We start from the raw sequence: 21,561 nt of genomic DNA on the forward strand, positions 1-21,561 counted from the left end.
AGGTGCCAGCACATCCTTGGAGAGGGAAGGATTTTCCACCTGCCCAAAGCTGCAAAATGGGGCTGTGTGTTGGAGAAGCCAAACCTCTGTTTTCTTGGTGTAGTTTATTGGGTCAGGCTTAAGTCCCACCTGCCTCGTGCTTAAATCATCCTGATTGTCTCAAATTCTTCGAGGATTTCCCCCAAGCACATCTGGGTTCTGTTTAATTCTTAGGAGGAAAAAGAAAGAGAGGAGCTAGAGGGGGAGGTGATGTAAATAATTCATGGAGAAGAGTCCTCCAATTTTGGAGAAACCACAGCCCAAATTACAGAGAAGGCTCTTGGACTGAGATGGGTTTTGTTGTGGTTGCAGCAAACCAGGGCTTGAATCCTGTCCAGATGAAAACATTTGGGTTGTACTTCAGTAAATATTGCAGAAACACTGCCAGCTAATTCTGAAGAGCAATGAAATAGTGTTTTTGGCAAAGCACATGCACTTCCCATACTTCTGATTCCACTCTTCAGATCCAAATTCAGAGGGGTTTTTAATGTGTTTAGTCAGTCCAAGACAAAAGTTAATGTCACTTAATGAGAAACAAAACATACCATAATTTAGAGGGGAAAACTACACATTGGTCAAATAAAAAAAAACAAACAACCAAAATGTAATAACCTCATTAGTCAAATAAAGTGGCTGAAAAAGGGTATAGTTTATTCTGTTAACCAGGCACTTGCTGCTGAGGTCAGTGCATGTGTGTGCACAGGCTGCATAAACATCATTTCTGGTAGGAGAAAACCTGAATTTTGCCCATGCAAAGGGTACCATCTTTCCAAGAAAGCTGCTAAAAGCAGCACCATGACTTATAAAAACACAGTTTACTTTGTACTTACTGTTGGATAAGCATCAAATTATTAGAGCAGAGGACATGAAATACATTTGTCATCCTTTCATGTGCATTAGGCCACGCTGTGTGTGTAGTTGTGGTAAATGGCTTTTCCTACATAGTTAGATTTGCTTTTGTGTTGCTCTCACAATAGGAGGGAAGACAAAAATACTCAAGAGAGAATTTCAATAATGCAACTGCAGATACTGATGGAAACAGTTGCCAAACATACTTCAAAGCTAATTTTTGAAAAGAGCTGCCTGTCCTCCCTTTCTGTAACAATTCATAGCTCATTGTGACCACAGTGAGCGGCTTTAAAGAAGACAACTGGCCATTAATGATCTTCTCAAAATTTGCCCCCCACAGTGGGGTGTGTGATCACAGGGCAGTGATTCCTGCTCCCATAAACAGAGATGCAAAATAAATCAGCTGTCTGAGGGGTGGAAAAGAAAAGCATTTAGGAATGGTGTGCCTGACATCAGCAGGACAGGATGTGAAACGTGCAGCTCCTGCACGAGATTGGAAACACACCGTGGTTAATGTTTTGTTTAATAACACAAAGTGATGTGTTGTGGTGTATGTTCAATAAGGAAAAGTGTGCACAGAAATTTTCCAAATCTCTTCTCGAGAGCTCGTAACGTTGCATTGCATTTATAGCATTTATTAATGGACTTTAATTTCCTTAGTCTGGGGTTTTAATCTGAATCAGTTCCCTGATCTGATTCACCACATGGCCCCACAAAGAAAAAATCCCACTGCCACAGTTGGGGTGGTGGCACAGGAGTAAGAGCAAGAGGCCAGATGGAGGTGCATGTTCTATAGACTTTTCTGATGCCAAGAAAAATGTCCACACAGCCACCAACAGTCTGGATGGTTCTTTGTATGGAATGTCTTCTACATAAATCGTGAGAAGTCAGATTTAATTTCCATGTTGCCATCAGGTTTGCTGAGTGCCAAGGAGGCTTTTTGGGCACTTGGCAGGGTGGGGTTGGGAGGGTTGTCCCTGTCCTGTCCCCCTCCATCCACTGCAGCACAGAGGGAGTCCTGTGCAATTCAACACACCCACAGGCTCTCCTAACTCTCCCCCAGACCTTCCTGCTGTTTCCTTGGGGATGGAAAGCAAGAAAATGAGGAATGACACCCCTGGAATGGAGACCTGGCAGGCAGCACCTCCCAGTGCATGTGTTGCCCTCTCTCTGGAGCATTGCAGCTCCTCCCCTTTGCTCTTAGTCATTAATTAAATCCTAATGGCACTCGGTAGGCTTTGAGGATCATGCTTTGGTGCAGGAGGAAGAGGAGGGAGGATTCTTCATCTCCACTCTTGCTGCCTGGCTGGAAATCTGTGCAGGAGGGACCCAGCAGAGCTGCCCAGGGGGTTTGTGTTGCTGATGGATCCAGGCAAAGACAAAAAAAAAGTGTTGTGTAAAGTTAAACTATCAAGGATATTCTGCATTTTACAGCTCCATGTTCTGTGTCTGGTGAACCTGCATTTTTCCTCCTTCTCTTGCCATTTTCAGAGGGCTTTTACCATCTTGCTGTCACCCACCATTTTCATGGTAAATACCTGAGAAACCTGAGAGCAGCAACTCAACCAAATGTGTGTGTAAGGAAAATCATGTTCTTAACTTGTGCTGAGGACAGGCCAGATTTCTGGGGAAGGGCAACATATTTTATTTGACCAACTGATGCAGTTGGAAAGAACAGCCCAGCTCTTGGGCCCACATTCTTCACATTTTGTGTTTTCTCAGCCTTTTGCCCCCATTCTTCACATTTTGTGTTTTCTCAGCCTTTTGCCCCCATTCTTCACATCTCCAGTGTTTTCTCAGCCTTTTGCCCCCATTCTTCACATCTCCAGTGTTTTCTCAGCCTTTTGGACATGTTTAGCCACGTAGGCTTAAAGTGAAAATGGTTTGAACCAGTTCAACACATAGTTGTGAACAAATTACTTGAGGCTATTCCAGAACTGAAGTCATATTATAAAAGGTGATGATAAAAATAGTTTTGATATAAAATATAAGCAAGAAAACTCGGAGCTTTTAGATCTCTTTCAACATCTTCCATCCCTAACAATGCTTAAATAGAACAAAAATGTGCAAGTCCAGACTTTTTTTCCCCCTTCTTTCTGTTTGGCAAGTCAAGTTTAATAAATAAGTAGGAAAAGCTGGTGGGGAGGAGCCCCAGCCTGAACAGCAGCTTTTCTCCAAGGTCTCATATTGCAGAGCACTCAGATCAATAAAGGAGGGTTAGCAGGACTCTCCTGTGTTATTGGATGTTGCTGCTCTGATTTCTCTGGAAATGCACTTCCCAAATTCCCAAACAGTCCCAGCTGTCCCAGGAATGCAGTTTGAACCATTGTTGTTCAGAGCTCTCGCTTGGAAAGAATTAAAAAATGTCATTCTGACAGAAGATTTATGCCCTGAGATTACAGTTGGGTGAAGTTTGTGTCTGCTCCCAGACTTGGGTAAGACTCTCCCTCCTTTCTGAGCAGTAACACAGCACTGCATTTTATTCTGTGCTTTAATAAGAAAAGAAAAAAAAAAGATTGCTATTGTAATAACAGCATTTGCATTGCAGATGATACTTTTTTTGCTGGTTGCTGTTGAAAGCTGCTGCCAGAAAAGCTTTGGATTGTGGGGAAGATGAAGCTTAGAGATCAGACACTTTATCTAGTCTCTTATTTGAGTGTCTCAAAATTTTCTGTTTCTCTAATTATAACAGAGAGATTTCAGTCTGTGTTTGAATGTAACTTTGAGGTCCCTAACAGTAAATTTCTTTTATGCCATTGTTTGTCAATGCACTGATGGAGTCAGACTGAGCAGAACTGATGCTTCTAAATCCATTGGGTACCTAGATGGAATTAAAAACATTTATTTTTTTAGGCAGCACTGTTTTAGAGTCTTCTACTTGGTTGCTGTTGAGACTTCTCCAAGCAGGAGAATTAATGTGCCTCTCAGCACCTCTTACCTGCTCTGGTTGATGGTTTAGAGGGTGCCAAAAAACTCTGCCAGAAAGTTCTGGGCTTGCATGAAAAATGGGAAGGCTTTTTGTTGCTGTGAGCTGCTCCAGCTTCCATGCAGTGGAATATGTCAGCAGTCTTAATTTGGTCATTAGTCTCTCTAAATATGAAATTGTGGCATGAGAAGCCTTTCCTCTTAGGACAGCCAAGTGTGTCCATATATTTATGGATGAATTAATAATGTTTGAGGGGGGAAGAATCATCTTGCCCTTTAGGGCACCTCATTGTTACCAGCCCTGTTTTCAGCACAAATCCAACCCAAATCCTGTTCCAGCTACTATGAAGAGCATTAACTCCATCCCAGGATATTTAACAAAGGACAATTCCTTGCACCAACAGCCCATCCCAGTTTTTGTGCTGTATTTAGGTATCCATTCATTAAAATGTGGGGTTTAGAGTCGAGTATTTTGGACAAACCTGGTGGGAGCAGAAAATATGGAACCAAAAGATAAGCTTTAGTTGGTTGTTGGCAATGGCAACACCAACAGCTGGAAACCAACCAAAGCACAGAACTGCAGTTCTGAAGAGCTTGAAGCCAGAAGTGCTTCCCAAGGAAGCACCAGCCAAAGAGCCACTACCTCTCATTGTAGCCCAGTTCTCTTTGTCCTTTTCTTTCATTTAGCTACAGGAAAACAACTGAAGTGAAGAGTTGCCTTTATCCATGTCTGCTGACTCAATTTTTTCCCTTCCTTTACCAAAATTTTTTATAATTGGGAGTAAGTGGAAGGCTCTGGGGGCACATGTCCCTCCAGGGGCACAGACTGCCCAGGGAAGTGGTTGCATCTCCATCCCTGCAGGTATTTAAAAGCCATGCAGGTGTCATACTTAGGACATGGTTTAGGAGTGGAATTGGCAGTTCTGGGTTAATGGTTGGATTCAATGAACACAGGCAGGGGACTCATTTTGAATAGAGTGATATTGGGAAAGTGTCCATTACTTATCCATACATTTAAAATCCATGGAAGGATCATGGGAAGTAATCAAGAGATGAGAAGCAACATCCTCAAGAGGAGCACACAGGGAATCAGGAGGCCTTTGCTCTTTTCTCTCCTTTGCCAGGAAACTGCTGGACAAACAGGCATCTCAATGCCTTGTTTTTTCTCTTTGTTTCACACTACAAAACATTGTGCACAGCATTGTAGAGGTGTGCAGAGCACTGGGAAGTTTAAATGCTAATGCTTTACTTAAATGATAACCTGAGAATATTGCCATGGTGCAGATTGATTTTTTGTTCTTTTTTTTTATTCCTGTTTGGAAAAGCTGCAAGCTTCTAGTGGGGTGTTAAGGCTTCAGTAAGGCACTTGAGCACGCAATGGAAACGAAGCATGTGCATTAGTGCTTTTCCTCAACACACAAAACTATTAATTAGGGCTTATAGCAAGACTGTTTGATTGTCTGAGGTATGAATAGAATGTGCTTGAGGGGAGGAGGGCCCTGCTTTTCAAGCACATGCACAGCCTGTTGGTAAAAACTAATAAATAACAACCCCTCTAGTTAGTCATGCACTGGAGTGACCTCCATCTCTGAGTCCCTCCCCCCTTTGCTGTTCCTGACACCAAGGTGGGTTATGATCAACATGCTTAGTGCAGTGAGTGACTGTAATGATGCTAATGGGCCATTTCTTTATAATAATCCTCAGGTTCTCCAGCCCTGCCCAGCAACATGGTATATTTTGGAAGCTCTCAGGATGATGAGGAGGAAGAAGAGGAGGAGGAGGAGACAGAAGACACAAAAACAGCCACAAACAATGCTTCATCATCATGCCAGTCAACCCCTAGGAAAGGAAAAACGCATAAACAAGTACCAAATGGGCAAGGTAGGTCCAAAATGCTGCTGTTCTGCACCCCCTGGTCAAGAAATACGTGACCTGAATGTGCTCAATCCATGTCTGTTCTTCTGGATCTGAGGGAAAAAGGGATGGAGTGAGATGCAGTGTTAGCATCTTGTGCTTTAACCTGTTTCTTCTGACAGTCTGAACTCTGTGGCAGAGCTCCAGCTGCAGGGCTGGAATTTTATACATACAACACACACACTCTGTGTATTTATCTCTCAGTGTGGGTGTCAGTCTCCTCTCCATGCAACGAGCCAGAGGACCTGAGGGAAGGGCCTCAAGTTGCACCAGGTGAGGTTTAGACTGGATATCAGGAAGAATTTCTTCACTGAAAGGGTTGTCAGGGCTGCTCAGGGAAGTGGTTGACTCACTGTCCCTGGAGGTGTTTAAAAGTCATGTAGATGTGGCACTTGAGGACGTGGTTTAGTGGTAGACTTGGCTGTGTGGAGTTTACAGTTGGATCTGTAAGGTCTTTTTTGACCTAAGCAATCCTATGATTGTGGGGGTTTATATCTGTCCATCCCATTCCTATCCATCCATCCCCTCCCTCTCCCTCCCTCCATCCCCTCCCTCTCCCTCCCTCCATCCCCTCCCTCTCCCTCCCTCCATCCCCTCCCTCTCCCTCCCTCCATCCCCTCCCTCTCCCTCCCTCCATCCCCTCCCTCTCCCTCCCTCCATCCCCTCCCTCTCCCTCCCTCCAACCCCTCCCTCTCCCTCCCTCCAACCCCTCCCTCTCCCTCCCTCCATCCCCTCCCTCCCTCCCTCCCCTCCCTCTCCCTCCCTCCATCCCCTCCCTCTCCCTCCCTCCCTCCATCCCCTCCCTCTCCCTCCCTCCCTCCATCCCCTCCCTCTCCCTCCCTCCCTCCATCCCCTCCCTCTCCCTCCCTCCCTCCATCCCCTCCCTCCCCCTCCATCCCTCCATCCCCTCCCTCCCCCTCCATCCCCTCCCTATATGTATGTATGTACACAGACATATTCTAGAGTTAAACACACATATATGTATAAACACTGTGGATTTTTTGTGACCAGTGTTTAATTTAGAATGATTTTATTTTATCAGAGTTAAATGTCAGCATTCATAAGTGATATCAAAGTGTGTGTCAGGGGCAACACTTCATTTCTCACATGCAACATTGAGACCACAATTGCAGTAGGGTTAAGATATTACATTTATGCTGTTGATGTAAAGATTTTAGGGAAAAAGCTTCTTCAGGTCACTTATTGGCAGATCATCCAAGCTGCCTTCATGGCACAGCTTCTGTGTCCCAATATCCTTGTGCCATACCTTGGAAAAAGGATCTGTGTGTGCTGCAACCTCACCTGGCATGGAATGGAAGAGCCAAAAGCCATGCTGAAGGTTTGAAGGCTGTGTAGTGCTCCCCTCCCAGCATCCTGTGTTGTGGTTCTCTCTCCAGCAAGAGCTCTTGTGTCATCTTTGCCATTTCTGCTGGTCATAATTCCAAATGTAGCCTGTGCTCTGTGTTCCCTTCCTTGGTCTCAGTTTACCATGAGAATCTTTCTGGTGGCTGCCCCCTCAGCTCTCCTCCTTTAGCAGGAAGGTCTCTCTGCAGTGCCCTTTTTGGGATGGTTGTGCCCTGTGCTGGCAGTTCTGTTGTTCATTCATGCTGCACTGCTCTGAAGAAGAGATGAGTAGATCCCCATTACTTCCCTGTGCTGATCCCCATCTCCACTTTTCAAAAGGGACTTCTCTATAAAGGGTGCCTTTGTTACACAGGCCAATTTTTTTTTTCATCCCTGCATCTGAATCTGGTTTTATTACATAGCCAAGCTCCAAAGCTCACTTTTTGTGAGCAGTTTTAGGGGGAATTGCAAATGGATGTTATTTCTTACAGCATTCTAGCTGTGATGAGGGGCTTTAATGCTGTGCTAGCCACAGATCAAACCTTGGCACTTGGGCTTCATTTCTAAATAAACCCCCCAAAACAGCAGGCACGAAACTCTACATGTGGAAAATGAGATTGCATGGAAGAGAACTGCTCCCTTAGAGTTTTGAATGTGATATATCATTACAAAAGGAGCTCATCATGCTCCTTGAGAATGTCCCAGATGGCACCCACTTGGAAATTAGCTCAGAACTGGAGACACCTGAAATCTTAATTGGGGGTAAGTAAAGGCAAACATAATGAGCCATCTAATGGCTTCATAATCTTTATCAATACAGATCAGAGTGAGAGTAAATGAAGCTGCTGCCTTAATAGAGCTGCAAAAGACCTTTATAAAACACATAGGAGACAATGTGAGATGTTTTGACAAAGGTGACGAAACAGGAATTCCCAGAGAAGGCAGTGCTGCTGCTTCATCATTATAATTTCTTTTTTCCCTTCTTCTCTCTCCTTTTTTTTTTTAATTAAAATTTCCTTACCCAGGGGTATTCCCATTTTTCAGTGTCTGTTATGTTGGTTGACAGCCAATAGTATTTTTGTTTCCTGTGAATAAAGTAGGTTCTGGTTCATGTGTGTGTGTTTTAAATGAGACCACACACAAAGGCAGAGCAGGGACTGGTGCAGCAAATGAGCCTAATGTAGCGTGAGAGTCTATTTTTAATGAATTAAACTCTTTTGTTTTTAATGTACAATGTGTAGTCAAGCACTTTGGACCTGAAAACGCTAAGCCTTTGCTATGACATGCAGCAACAAAGGTTCAGAGCTTGATTAATGTCATTAGACAGTGTCAGATGATTGCTTTCTGCTAAAAGGGGGCCAGAACAACTTTCCTGGGCGAAGTCACGTGTTAGTACCTTCCTCTGATGCCAATATGGGGCACCATGAAGTTTGCACTCCCCAAAACTGCTCCAGCCAAGCCTGGTGAGGCACCTTTGGGGCAGCAGCTCCGTGGGGAACACCCAGGTGTGAGTGGGAGGCACACACAGCACGTGGCATGGCCTGGTGCCCCAGGTCAGTGATCAGCCCAACTGACTGTCCCCTTCCAACCCTGCTGCTTCCACAGATACATCAAAAGCATCAGGTGGTTACCCCATCCTGCCTTTTCATCCTCCTCCTCCCATGGCTCTGCTGATGTGCTGCACAGCCCCAGCTTTAGAGAGCAAAGGGCAATGTTTGGCAGGAGAAGCGTTTCCCCCCCATTTAAAGGGATATGTAACCATGTCCAAGTCTTTCCAGGGGGGTGCTCAGCCTAAGTCACATCTCCCTGCTCAGCCCAAATCCCATCTCCCTGCTCAGCCCAAATCCCATCTCCCTGCTCAGCCCAAATCCCATCTCCCTGCTCGGCCCAAATCCCATCCCATCTCCCTGCTCGGCCCAAATCCCATCCCATCTCCCTGCTCGGCCCAAATCCCATCCCATCTCCCTGCTCGGCCCAAATCCCATCTCATCTCCCTGCTCGGCCCAAATCCCATCTCCCTGCTCGGCCCAAATCCCATCCCATCTCCCTGCTCGGCCCAAATCCCATCTCCCTGCTCAGCCCAAATCCCATCTCCCTGCTCAGCCCAAATCCCATCTCCCTGCTCAGCCCAAATCCCATCTCCCTGCTCGGCCCAAATCCCATCTCCCTGCTCGGCCCAAATCCCATCTCCCTGCTCGGCCCAAATCCCATCTCCCTGCTCGGCCCAAATCCCATCTCCCTGCTGCTCAGAGGAAATTCCAAGTTGTAGGTAACAGGCTGGGCTTAAGTCTCTGTTCCTTTAAAACTAATTCTCTGAATTCCTCCCAACTAAATAAATCCTGGTTGGATTTCACTCTGTGGCACAGAGGAAGGTTTTTTTTCTTCAGGCTCCTGAAGCAAAATGTTTGCAGGTGCCAAGTGTTTTGCAGGACAGGCTGTGACGTGGAGCTGGAAGGTGCACTTGGGGAGTTGTTTGGTTATCAGTCCCATCACAGGAGCAAAAGAGGACGAGCATCCCTGTGCCTGAAAGGGCTTGTGGGCTGGAGAAGTGCCTCAGGAGAGCTGCACACACACATACAGTGGCATAGGCAGCTTTGAAAGTGCATCCAGCAGTTCCTCTGATCATGGCTGGCTAATTTTGCCCAGAGGAATGATTGCAGAATTAGGGATTTCTCACAGCAGCTCAAAGGTGGAGAGAAGGGCACATCCCCAGATATACCTGAGAATGTCCTGTTTGGGTGTCTGAGACACACAATGGAGTTCTAATTTACATCCAGGAGACCAGAATTAGCCATCATTATTTGGATCCAAACTTCTTCATGAGGATGGGTCTGGTTTCCTTGACTGGACCAAACCACCTCCAGAGGGCCAGAAGATCTCCTGGGTCAGAAATGGTTCCTGATTCATGCTGTGTGTTGATGAAAACTCTGTGTGCCTTTGGGCTGAAACGAGCAAGGGAGAAAATGGTATAAACCTCTTTTTTCCCCCCCTCTTGGGGCTCAAATTTCAAAACAGCTCTGGCAGTAGTGAGGAGGCATTGCTAGAAATACTATCCTGTGCTTTGGTGCTGCCTTTTACTGGCTCCCCAGAACCACACCAGAATGTTTCACTTCTCCATTTGCAATGGGTAATTTAGCAGAGTCATTTCCTTACATGTGTAGTAACACAAAGATGATGCAGGAAAAGATTATAGATATTTTTTTTTTAAATTTCAGGATGTAATTCAATGCAGTGTTTGTGTGTCTTGGGCTTTAATGGCATATATTTAACATACATTATTCTTTGAGCGTGTTATGCAAGAATTATAATTTGTGGTTGCAACTCTTTATTTAGTTTTGTTTTTAACTCAATTTGGTGCTTGTGGGTGGGTGCATAAGACAGAGGTTTTTGCATCTTTGTAGTGAAATGAATCCTGAAGAGGTAAAAATGTAGAAGAAAAATATTTTTTTGCATCCAACCAAAATGCAGAATGAGAAAATTTCAGGCAGAGTGGTACAATAGTTAATGGGTAGGCAATTATTTGGCTGATTTGCAGCCTTTTGTTGAGCTACCATGGAACCAGTAATTGTTGCAATAAACATTTTTGCACATTTAATTTTTCCGCAAAAAAATGTAACACGAAAATTACCCGTTTTGAGGTAATTTGCATGTTTGAATATGCAAATGAGGCGCAGCACATTTGGGGATTTGTGGATTTTCAGTAGCTCCGTGTCTGACCTGTGGAGAAGAACAGGGGAGCTGGAAGGTACTCAGAAAAAAAATTGGATTTTTATCCTGGTGTGAGGCTCAGACACTTGTTGTGGGACAGGTTCTCTCTCTGGGAATGGTGTGTGGAAGTCTGAACATTCCCAACATTTAAGGAGAACAGTTGGCAGTATTAAAACACTGTGTTTTATGATTGCTTGAGTTCCTTTGGGAGGGGGAAAGAATTATTGCCTGGGTCCTTTAACTCACTTTGAGAGCCACATAAATGTTTTCACAGTGACTTAAAACTGAATTAAAGCCAGAGCAGGAATGTTTTTGTACAGTAAGGGATACTTCATGCCAGAAGGTTGATTAATATTACATCTCTTCCCAAACATGATCTATGTAACAACATGAGGTTTGCATTGGAATCGCTGGCTCGGGTTCCCAATGTTGGCAAGGCTCCCTTTTCTCCTTCTGAAAACAAAACTTCTCCCTTTCACTCTTATCTTCCCTCTCTGCTTTGAGTGGTTTTATGAATGTGCAACCACTTTGTGCAGCTCAGGCTCTGTAATGTGTGTGCATGTCTGGTCCTTGTGCCTTCATCTCCAGCAGCAGGAGGGCTCAGTGCTCTGCTGTCCATGCCAAACCCCCCCAGTTACCCCTATAGAATATCAGGAATAATCACCAGGAGGGCCTGGGAATCAAGCCTTGCCCATGGAATCACAGAATGGATTGGGTTGGAAAAGAGCTCCAAGATCATCAAGTCCAACCCTTGGTCCAACTCCAGTCCCTTTACCAGATCATGGCACTCAGTGCCACGGCCAAGCTCAGCTTAAAAACCTCCAGGGATGGGGAATCCACCCCCTCTCTGGGCAGCCCATTCCAATCCCTGAGCACTCTCTCTGCAAAGAAGTTTTTTCTGCTCTCCAACTTCAATTTCCCCTGGCAGAGCTTGAGCCCATCGTGCCCCCTTGTCCTGTTGCTGGTAGAATCTACCAAAAAGCCCTACAGGCTCCAGAGAGAACAGAATCAGCTGCAGATTCACTCTCAGTGTGTTTCAGTCTCATCTGACCTGCTCTACACTGACCAGGACATATTTTAGACTTTTTGGAAGACATGCTTTAATACAAGTCTTGGGTTAACACAGTCAGTGATTGCTCAGAGCAGAAAAAAGAGAAAATCTGCCTTTCACAAAAGCACCAATCAACAGCTGAAAGAGAATCTTAGAGAACCACAGAATGATTTTATATTGAGCTGGAAGAGACCTTAAGGATCACCAAGTTCCACCCCCCTACCACGACCTTCCACTAGTCCAGGTGGCTCAGAGCCCCATCCAACCTGGCCCTGAACACTTCCAGGGATGGAGAATCCACAACTTCCCTGGGCTGCCCTTCCAGTGCCTCACCCCCTCACAGTAAAGAATTTTTTCCTAATACCAAACCTAAACCTACTCTTCTTCTCAGTGAAGCCACTCCTGCATCCTGCCACTCCATGGCCTTGTAAGAAGCCCCTTCTCATGTTTCTTGTGGGCTCCCTTCAGGTCCTGGATGGCCACCATTAGGTGACCAGATCATGGCACTCAGTGCCATGGCCAAGCTCAGTTTAAAACCCTCCAGGGATGGGGAATCCACCCCCTCTCTGGGCAGCCCATTCCAATGCCTGAGCACTCTCTCTGCAAAGAAGTTTTTTCTGCTCTCCAACTTCAATTTCCCCTGGCAGAGCTTGAGCCCATCGTGCCCCCTTGTCCTATTGCTGAGTGCCTGGAGTCACCAGTTGACTGAACCCAGTCCATAATTGTGCTGCTCACACAGGGAGAGCCTGATTAGTGTAGGTATCATTAATTAGCTGCTGGCTGTATGCTGAGCAGTGTTTGTGTGCCAGTTAATTTGGGGGAATACTTGTGAAAATTGCTGAAAGCACATCCTGTTCATCACTCCCTACAGTGTGAGCTCCTGGAGTAAGTGCTCAGTTAATCTCTAATAACTGAGCACATCTGGGGCTTGACTTGACCAACACCTTTTTTTAGCCATTTTTCTACTGCACCTCCTACAGACACAGTTTGCAGCTGGCACTGGTTTGTGTAGGGATTGTTTCTCACAGTGCCAAGGGAGGTGCCCAGCCCTGTGTGGGATCCCGGTGGGTGTTGGTGCCTGGGCTCTGACTCCCCCGGGGCACAGGGCACTGTGTGGCATCCCTGGGCATCACACCTGCCAAAGGGAATGACAGCAGGGGTTAAACACCCCCAGGGCTTGGGAGTTCTCAGTGGGCTGGGGCAGGTGCTTGGCATTTGTTCATCACTGCTGAGTGAAAGGCCCACGGTATTTCACTCTGGGACTCTTATTGAATAGTAATAATAATAATAACAATAACAATAATAATAATAATAAGAATCAGAATAATAAGAATCAGAATAATAAGAATAATAATAAGAATACTAATAATCATAATAAAAATAGCAATAATAACAATAATAAATAACAATGATAATAAAACAACAATATTAAAATAACAAACAATAACAAAAATAACAGCAATAATAATAAAGTTGCAACAATAAAGAAATAACAACAAAAATAACAAAAATAACAACGATAATAAAACAATAATAAAATAGCGAAAACAATAACAAAAATAACAGCAATAATAATAAAGTTGCAACAAGAATAAAACAACAAAATAACAACAAAAACAATAACAAAAATAACAGCAATAATAATAAAATAACAACAATAATGAAATAACAAAAATAACAATGATAATAGAACAACAATAATAAAATAGCAAAAACAATAACAAAAATAACAGCAATAATAATAAAATTGCAACAAGAATAAAACAACAACAATAAAATAACAGCAAAAACAATAACAAAAATAACAGCAATAATAATAAAATTGCAACAAGAATAAAACAACAACAATAAAATAACAGCAAAAACAATAACAAAAATAACAGCAATAATAATAAAATTGCAACAAGAATAAAACAACAACAATAAAATAACAACAAAAACAATAACAAAAATAACAGCAATAATCATAAAATAGCAACAATAATGAAATAACAACAAAAATAACAACAACAATAATAAAATAACAATAACAAAATAACAAGACAAACAAAAACAAAACAACAACACAACCAAAACAACAATAATAGAATATCAAAATAACAATAACAACAACAAAATAACAACAAAACAATAATTATAAAATTAACAACAATAATAAAATAACAACAAATATAATAAAATAATAATAAAATAACAACAATAATAAAATAACAACAAATATAATAAAATAATAATAAAATAACAACAATAATAAAGTAACAACAAATATAATAAAATAACAATATTAAAATAACAATAATAAAATAACAACAAAATAACAACAATATTAAAATAACAACAATAAAATAACAACACAATAACAATAATAAAATAACAACAAAATAACAATAACAACACAACAAAACAACAATAACAATGACAATAACAAAACAACAACAATAACAAAATGACAACAACAATAATGAAGTGACAACAATTACAACAACAATAACAACAACACCAACAATAACAACACCAACAATAATAACAACAGTAATCGCTTTGGAGGCCTCAGCATTTTGAGAACAAGCTTTCAGATGGCTGTGGGTGAAAGGGTTTCCTTTTATTCTCTTTGCAGTGTCTGAACACTAATCATTCACCTGCACTTTTGATTCATCTGTTGGTGGTGCCCTTACCTTTAACTCAAAGCTGGTCTGGGAGTGCAGAGTCGGTTAAAGGTGCATCAAATAATCATAATTCAAGAGTACACATAATTTCTGCTTCAGTCCTGTTAACTTCACCTCTCTGGTGGGTTGGACTTCTTTCTTCTGTCCATTTTTTAATGAAAATATTGGCTTCAAGGATGAAACCTTTATTGACTGCACTTTAGCAAGGAAATACAGTGACATAAATTGGATATTGTGCCACGGGCTGTGGGAGTTGTAGGTGGGCTCTGCCTGGGGCAGTAAAGCAGAAGGTGCAGCTTTCCTGATTTCCAGAGTGTCTCAAGCATTGAAGAGCTGTCAGGTGGGAAGGGAGTGCAGTTTGCTGCATAAGAGGACACAGAAGAACCAGTGATCATTTCATTGTTTAATCAGATTTGCTCTCAGTAATATTTAATGCAATTCTTGGGGTTTACTGTTTCCTTTGAAAAATGGGTGTTTGTGTCTTATCATTTATCAATTACATTGAGATTTCTTGGGAAGGAGTTTTTGGTCTTGCCTGGTGATTTCATCTTTTCACTGAACCATCTTCCTGGTTGTATTGCACTAAATAACTTACTTATTTTCTAAATAATGTGCTTCAACAGTTTTAGTCAGATGGGAACAAAATCTTAGTCTTGAGGATTTTTTTCCCTTCTCAAATACATGAATTAGGATTGTGTTTTGTAATTAACCAAGTTAATATTTGGATACTTGTTCACATAATATGGGTGTGAATTTTTCAGAAGTCACTCCTGCAGAAAGGTTTGATACCCATTTCTGGATATAACAACTATGAGGGTTTTATACTGATTTTTATGGAAACTGGTACCATCTCCTGTTTAACTCCAGCTTGGCTGGAGCTGTTTTGCATCTACATCTCCTTTTATTGTGTTTTCAGACTTTTAAGCTTTTCCTGTGAGACTGAACATTTTTTTCTCTCCTGTTTCTCTCTTCTCCCTTTCAAGAATCTTACAAATTAAGACAAAAGATAATTACTCAGAGGGTAAAACTGGCAGGGTTCCCACGGCACTTAAAATTAATGAGCTGTTGCATATAAAATATACTTTGTCTCACGTTCACTTTTTTTTTTGGTGCACCAGAGAAGTGTGAAATTTGGCTTTTTGGCTGTTTTCTGATCTTTGGTTTATAAAGTGGCAACTGATTACAGAAAACATCTCTCTGGTTTAATGTTTCTGTAGGAGCAGATCAGGATGTACAATTTGCTCCCTCCAAAGGAAGGGGCCACTCCCAGTGATAAAACATATTAACAAAGCTGCCATTATTGGTTGTGTTATCTCTTATTAAAAATAAATAATTGTGCTTTGTGCATCTCTGGCACCTTCCACCTGATGGGAGAGCTCCTTAAAACTTCCTGGTAGGGGTTGGCAGTGATTTTATCAGTTCCATCACTGGGTTACACAATTCCCACCCCAATCCCTGAGCAATCCTGGCCTGGCTGGGGCAGCCCCAGGGGCTCAGCAGGTGGGGAGGTGTTTTTGTCGTGTTTAGTGACAAGGGAGGGGTTTCATTTCACAGGAGAACAGTGATTTAATTCTATTATTATTCCCAAACAGATGATGTGTGTTGTGTATAATATAAATGACTTTTATATACTTATGCTATGGAGTATTTATGAAGTTTCTTGTTTATATCCTCTCCTAAACTGTGGCAAAAAAAGGTAGAAATCAAGAGTAGATGAGCAGAAGGCAGGACAGCACCTGCTGGTGTGGCTGTTGGATCCTAAACCTTGTCAGATGGGGCACCACTCACATTTTTGATTAACAAACAGAGAAATAGATTTTTTTTTTAACTCTCAGCTTTTCATATTCCCTGACAACAGAAGAGCAGGGACTGTTCTTAAATAAACTCAGCAGAGGGACAGGGTGAAAACTTGCTTGTTTCCATTCACACAATAATTATTGTACCAAAACTAATGGTTTGTGTTCATATTTCTTCGAAGGTCGTGGTGCTCAGCAGAGGTCCCAGCACTGCTTAATGTGACCTATTCCAAATGGTTTTAGTATTTCCCTTCCTTTGCAGAAATACCTTCCCCTGTTTGCAGCTCTTCTGCTGTAGCTGCTGTCAGTTTGATTCAGCACTTTGGGTATTGATGAAAACAAAACATGCTTTTTCATGGAACGTTTCCTTCCTTCTGCACTGGTGTAAAAACAAATCTTTTTTTTTTTTTTTCAGTTTGGGTTATGTTTAGAGGAAAAAAAGATAATTAAAACTGTCATAAATAAAAAATCAAACTCATAATTCTAAATTTAGGCCAATCAAAACAGCAAATATACCTTGTATTTAATTTGGGTGTTGAAGATAATGTGTGTTAACAAGCAGAGGAAGCACTTTAGTAAAATCTGTTCATCTAAAGAAATATGCAAAGTAGTGCTTCTGTTTCTATACTGGTTTAACTTTAAATATAAGTCGACAGGCACTAAATATCCAACACTGAGAGCAGAGAGAGTTGTGATGTTTGGAATGAAGTGCTTCGCCTTGTGTCTCCTTCTTTTCTTTTCTTTTCTTTTCTTTTCTTTCTTTTCTTTTCTTTTCTTTTCTTTTCTTTTCTTTTCTTTTCTTTTCTTTTCTTTTCTTTTCTTTTCTTTTCTTTTCTTTTCTTTTCTTTTCTTTTTTTCTTATCTTTTTTATCTTCATTTCTTTTTTCTCTTCTTTTTTTCTCTTCTTTTTTTCTCTTCTTTTTTTCTCTTCTTTTTTTCTCTTCTTTTTTTCTCTTCTTTTTTTCTCTTCTTTTTTTCTCTTCTTTTTTTCTCTTCTTTTTTTCTCTTCTTTTTTTCTCTTCTTTTTTTCTCTTCTTTTTTTCTCTTCTTTTTTTCTCTTCTTTTTTTCTCTTCTTTTTTTCTCTTCTTTTTTTCTCTTCTTTTTTCTTTTCCTTTTTTCTTTTCCTTTTTTTCTTATCTCTTTTCTTTTTTCTTTCTCTTCTTTTTTCTCTTCATTTCTTTTTTTCTCTTTCTTTTTTCTCTTCTTTTTTCTCTTCTTTTTTCTCTTCTTTTTTCTCTTCTTTTTTCTCTTCTTTTTTCTCTTCTTTTTTCTCTTCTTTTTTCTCTTTTTTCTCTTCTTTTTTCTCTTCTTTTTTCTCTTCTTTTTTCTCTTCTTTTTTCTCTTCTTTTTTCTCTTCTTTTTTCTCTTCTTTTTTCTCTTCTTTTTTCTCTTCTTTTTTCTCTTCTTTTTTCTCTTCTTTTTTCTCTTCTTTTTTCTCTTCTTTTTTCTCTTCTTTTTTCTCTTCTTTTTTCTCTTCTTTTTTCTCTTCTTTTCTTTTCTTTTTTCTTTTCTTTTCTTTTCTTTTCTTTTCTTTTCTTTTCTTTTCTTTTCTTTTCTTTTCTTTTCTTTTCTTTTCTTTTCTTTTCTTTTCTTTTCTTTTTTCTTCTTTCCTTTTTTTTTCTTTTCTTGTTTCCCTTTCCTTTCCCCCTTTCCTTTCCCCCTTTCCTTTCCCCCTTTCCTTTCCCCCTTTCCTTTCCCCCTTTCCTTTCCCCCTTTCCTTTCCCCCTTTCCTTTTCTAAAAAGACACACACTAAATACCCAACACTGAGAGCAGAGAAGATTGTGATGTTTTGAACAAAGTGCTTGGTCTTGTGTATTTTTCCCCCTCCTTAATAACCTGTTTTCCTCCCCTCCAGTGTTCAATGGGTCCAGCAAATCCTCGAAGGAGAAGGAGCCTGCCCTGAAGGCCAAGGGCAAGGAGGGCACCCCCGGGAAGGAGCGGAGCGGCGAGCCCAGGGCCGAGCTCCGCCGGGACGCGGCCGCCGCCGCTGCTGCTGCTGCTGCCACCCCCCCTGCCCCTGCCAGCACGGGCTCCTCCAAAGGGCTCCCTGCCACCACCCACCACACCCTGCACAGATCGGCTCAGGACTTAAGGAAACAGGTGATGGCTCTGCCCTGCTGTGGGAAACGCGGGGTTTGGGGGGGCTGAGCTGCTTGTGCCACTGCTGGGTGGGCATCCAGCATGGCATGTTCATTGTAGGTCACAGAGAAAGAAAGGGAGAAGGAAAAAAATACAAATGTACATATATTTGAAGTCTGTCTGATAAAGGATGCTCTACAACCCTGTATTTGCATCACTCAGTCCATACACAGGAAAGAGCAAAGTTCCCCTCTCTGACTGGCACTCTCGCTGCCCTCCATGCTGGCAGTGCCAAGAATGAACTGCCCGTGTGTGTGGCTGGTCTGCTTGGGCTGTCTGAGAGGCTCCTGCTGTTCTGAGAACCTCACACTGCACTGGGGTGCTTTGTCTTGAGCGTGGGCAGCACCAGCATCAAAGTCTGGGGAAAAATGTTGTGCCCAGTGCATAGAGAAGATGCTCCAGAATATTGGCTCCTTCACAGTGGGTGTACCAGGGGGAGAAGCTCTTACAGTTCCATGTTACTTGGTTGAAACCAGGCAAAAAAATCCAGCAACAGGGTTGTTTCAGTCAAAAAATCCAGCAAGAGGTTTGTTTTAGTCAAAAAAATCCAAGAGGTTTGTTTCAGCAAAAAAATCCAGCAAGTGGTTTGTTTCAGGAAAAAAATCCAGCAAGTGGTTTGTTTTAGCCAAAAAAATCCAAGAGGTTTGTTTCAGGAAAAAAATCCAGCAAGAGGTTTGTTTTAGCCAAAAAAATCCAGCAAGAGGTTTGTTTTAGCCAAAAAAATCCAAGAGGTTTGTTTCAGAAAAAAAATCAATCCAACAAGAGGTTTGTTTCAGCAAAAAAATCCAGCAAGAGGTTTGTTTTAGTCAAAAAAATCCAAGAGGTTTGTTTCAGAAAAAAAATCAATCCAACAAGAGGTTTGTGTCAGAAAAAAAATCCAGCAAGAGGTTTGTTTTAGCAAAAAAAATCCAGCAAAGTTTGTTTCAGAAAAAAAAAAAACAGCAAGAGGTTTGTGTCAGAAAAACAATCAATCCAACAAGAGGTTTGTTTCAGAAAAAAAATCCAGCAAGAGGTTTGTTTTAGCCAAAAAATCCAGGAAGAGATTTGTTTCAGCCTGGCTCAGATTTGGGTGTGGAGGTTTATCAGACCAGGCTTTCAGTGCTTGTGATGGCATTTGGACATGGTTTGTCTTGACTTCTTTTTGAGGATTGGGTCAAAGAGCAGCTTTCAGATGAGGTTTTATACAGGACATTGAGAATCCCTGCTCAGTGTCCTTGTTCAGGCTGGGCTGGGTTAGCAGAGCACCTGCTCTAGGACAGGCAGGGCTGAAAGTTTGCTGCATTTGCACCTTTTAAGTGTTTTTTGTTAATTTGGTTAATTCTCAATGAGCCAATTAGAGACAGTCTTTATTTGCTGGCTCTAAAGGTTGTGAGGTTTTTAAACTGAGCTTGGCCGTGGCACTGAGTGCCCTGATCTGGTAAAGGGACTGCAGTTGGACCAAGGGTTGGACTTGATGATCTCAGAGGTCTTTTCCAGCCCAATCCATTCTATGATTCTTGTAACTAGGCTGACCTTCAGTGGAGCTGGAATTGCCACCTTGTGGGGCTGTCAAGGCACCTCTCAGTCAATGGCTTGAAAATCAAAAATGGCAAAAAGAAAAGCTCTTGGTGAGGAAATATTTTCATGCCCTGTGTTTCAGTGGTGGTTCAGTTCTCCTGAAGTGCCTCCACTGGGTTGGTACAACCTTCTAACTCAAATCTGGGTTCCACAAGGCTGTCTCCAATAAATTGGCCAAGAAGGCCAGTGGGATCCTGGTCTGGATCAAAAGTAGCGTGGCCAGCAGGCCCAGGGCAGTGACCCTTCCCCTGGACTCTGCCTTGGGGAGGCCACACCTTGAGTGTTGTGTTCAGTTCTGGGCCCCTCAGGTCAGGAAAGAGATTGAGGGGCTGGAGTGGGGCCAGAGAAGAGCAACGAGGCTGGAGAAGGGACTGGAGGTGGCACTGAGTGTCCTCTGAAACACCTCCAGGGGCAGAGAATCCGACATGTCTTGATCCAACCCCACTGTGATCACCAGCCCAGGGCACAGAGTGCCATGGGCTGGTGATCACAGTGGGGTTGGATCAAGGGTTGCACTTGATGATCTCAGAGGTCTCTTCCAACCCAACTGAGAAGAGAAGAGCAACAAGGCTGGAGAAGGGACTGGAGCACAAGTGCTGTGGGGAGAGGCTGAGGGAGCTGGGGGTGTTCAGCCTGGAGAAGAGGAGGCTCAGAGGTGACCTCAGCACTGTCTGGAACTGCCTGAAGGGAAGTTCTGGCCAGGTGGGGGTTGGTCTCTTCTCCCAGGCACTCAGCAATAGGACAAGGGGGCACGATGGGCTCAAGCTCTGCCAGGGGAAATTGAACTTGGAGATCAGAAAGAAATTATTTGCAGAGAGAGTGCTCAGGGATTGGAATGGGCTGCCCAGAGAGGGGATGGATTCCCCATCCCTGGAGGTTTTTCAACTGAGCTTGGCCATGGCACTGAGTGCCATGATCTGGTAAAGGGACTGGAGTTGGACCAAGGGTTGGACTTGATGGTCTGGGAGGTCTTTTCCAACCCAATCAATTCTATGATTCTGTGATTCTGTGATATTTGTGCCTCTCCAGGGCAGTTCTTAATTCACCTTGGCAGTTTCCCCTTCTCTCCTCATCACTTGTGTTGAACAAGTTTCCCAAAAACATAAGGATGCACTTCTTAATTCTTCCAACTCCCTGGAACACTCGTGGGAAGCGCTTGGAAGTTCCATATCCTCAAACTCTGAATGGTTATAATCGCTGTGAAAAGCAACTGGTGTCACTTGGGAAGGTGGTTCTGAAGGGAAAAATGTGCAGAGCAATTTTGGCCACAGCCCAGGTTGGTTTGATTTGCAGAGGGTTAGATGTGTTCAGTTGTGTTACACAAAACAGAAAAAAACTTTAAATCACACCACACAGACACCTCAAACTTCAGAAAATAAGGAGCCTGTAAGTCAAAATTATGATTTTTTTTCCTTTTTTTCCCATCATAAATTTTCTTCTGCAACCTCCAGTAGCAAAGTATTTTCTTACCAATTTGAATGAAAATGTGGCTCTAACTAATTAAAGGAGGATTATACAGAAAGACACAACTTTGTCCAAAACCTTGGTGATGTTGCTGAATCTCCTGCTGT

The 21,561-nt window shown here is 42.5% G+C and overlaps 1 protein-coding gene across 1 annotated transcript in view; it reads left to right on the forward strand.

Annotated features, from left to right (window-relative positions):
* Positions 1-21,561, forward strand: part of JARID2 (jumonji and AT-rich interaction domain containing 2) — a 235,351-nt gene that overhangs the window by 181,773 nt on the left and 32,017 nt on the right. The window contains exons 5-6 of the mRNA XM_071553208.1: positions 5,518-5,694; positions 18,150-18,394. Coding sequence (XP_071409309.1) covers positions 5,518-5,694; positions 18,150-18,394 — 422 coding nt within the window. The remainder of the gene's footprint in view (positions 1-5,517; positions 5,695-18,149; positions 18,395-21,561) is intronic.

Source organism: Pithys albifrons, chromosome 4, assembly GCF_047495875.1.
Source record: "Pithys albifrons albifrons isolate INPA30051 chromosome 4, PitAlb_v1, whole genome shotgun sequence".
NCBI lineage: Eukaryota > Metazoa > Chordata > Aves > Passeriformes > Thamnophilidae > Pithys > Pithys albifrons.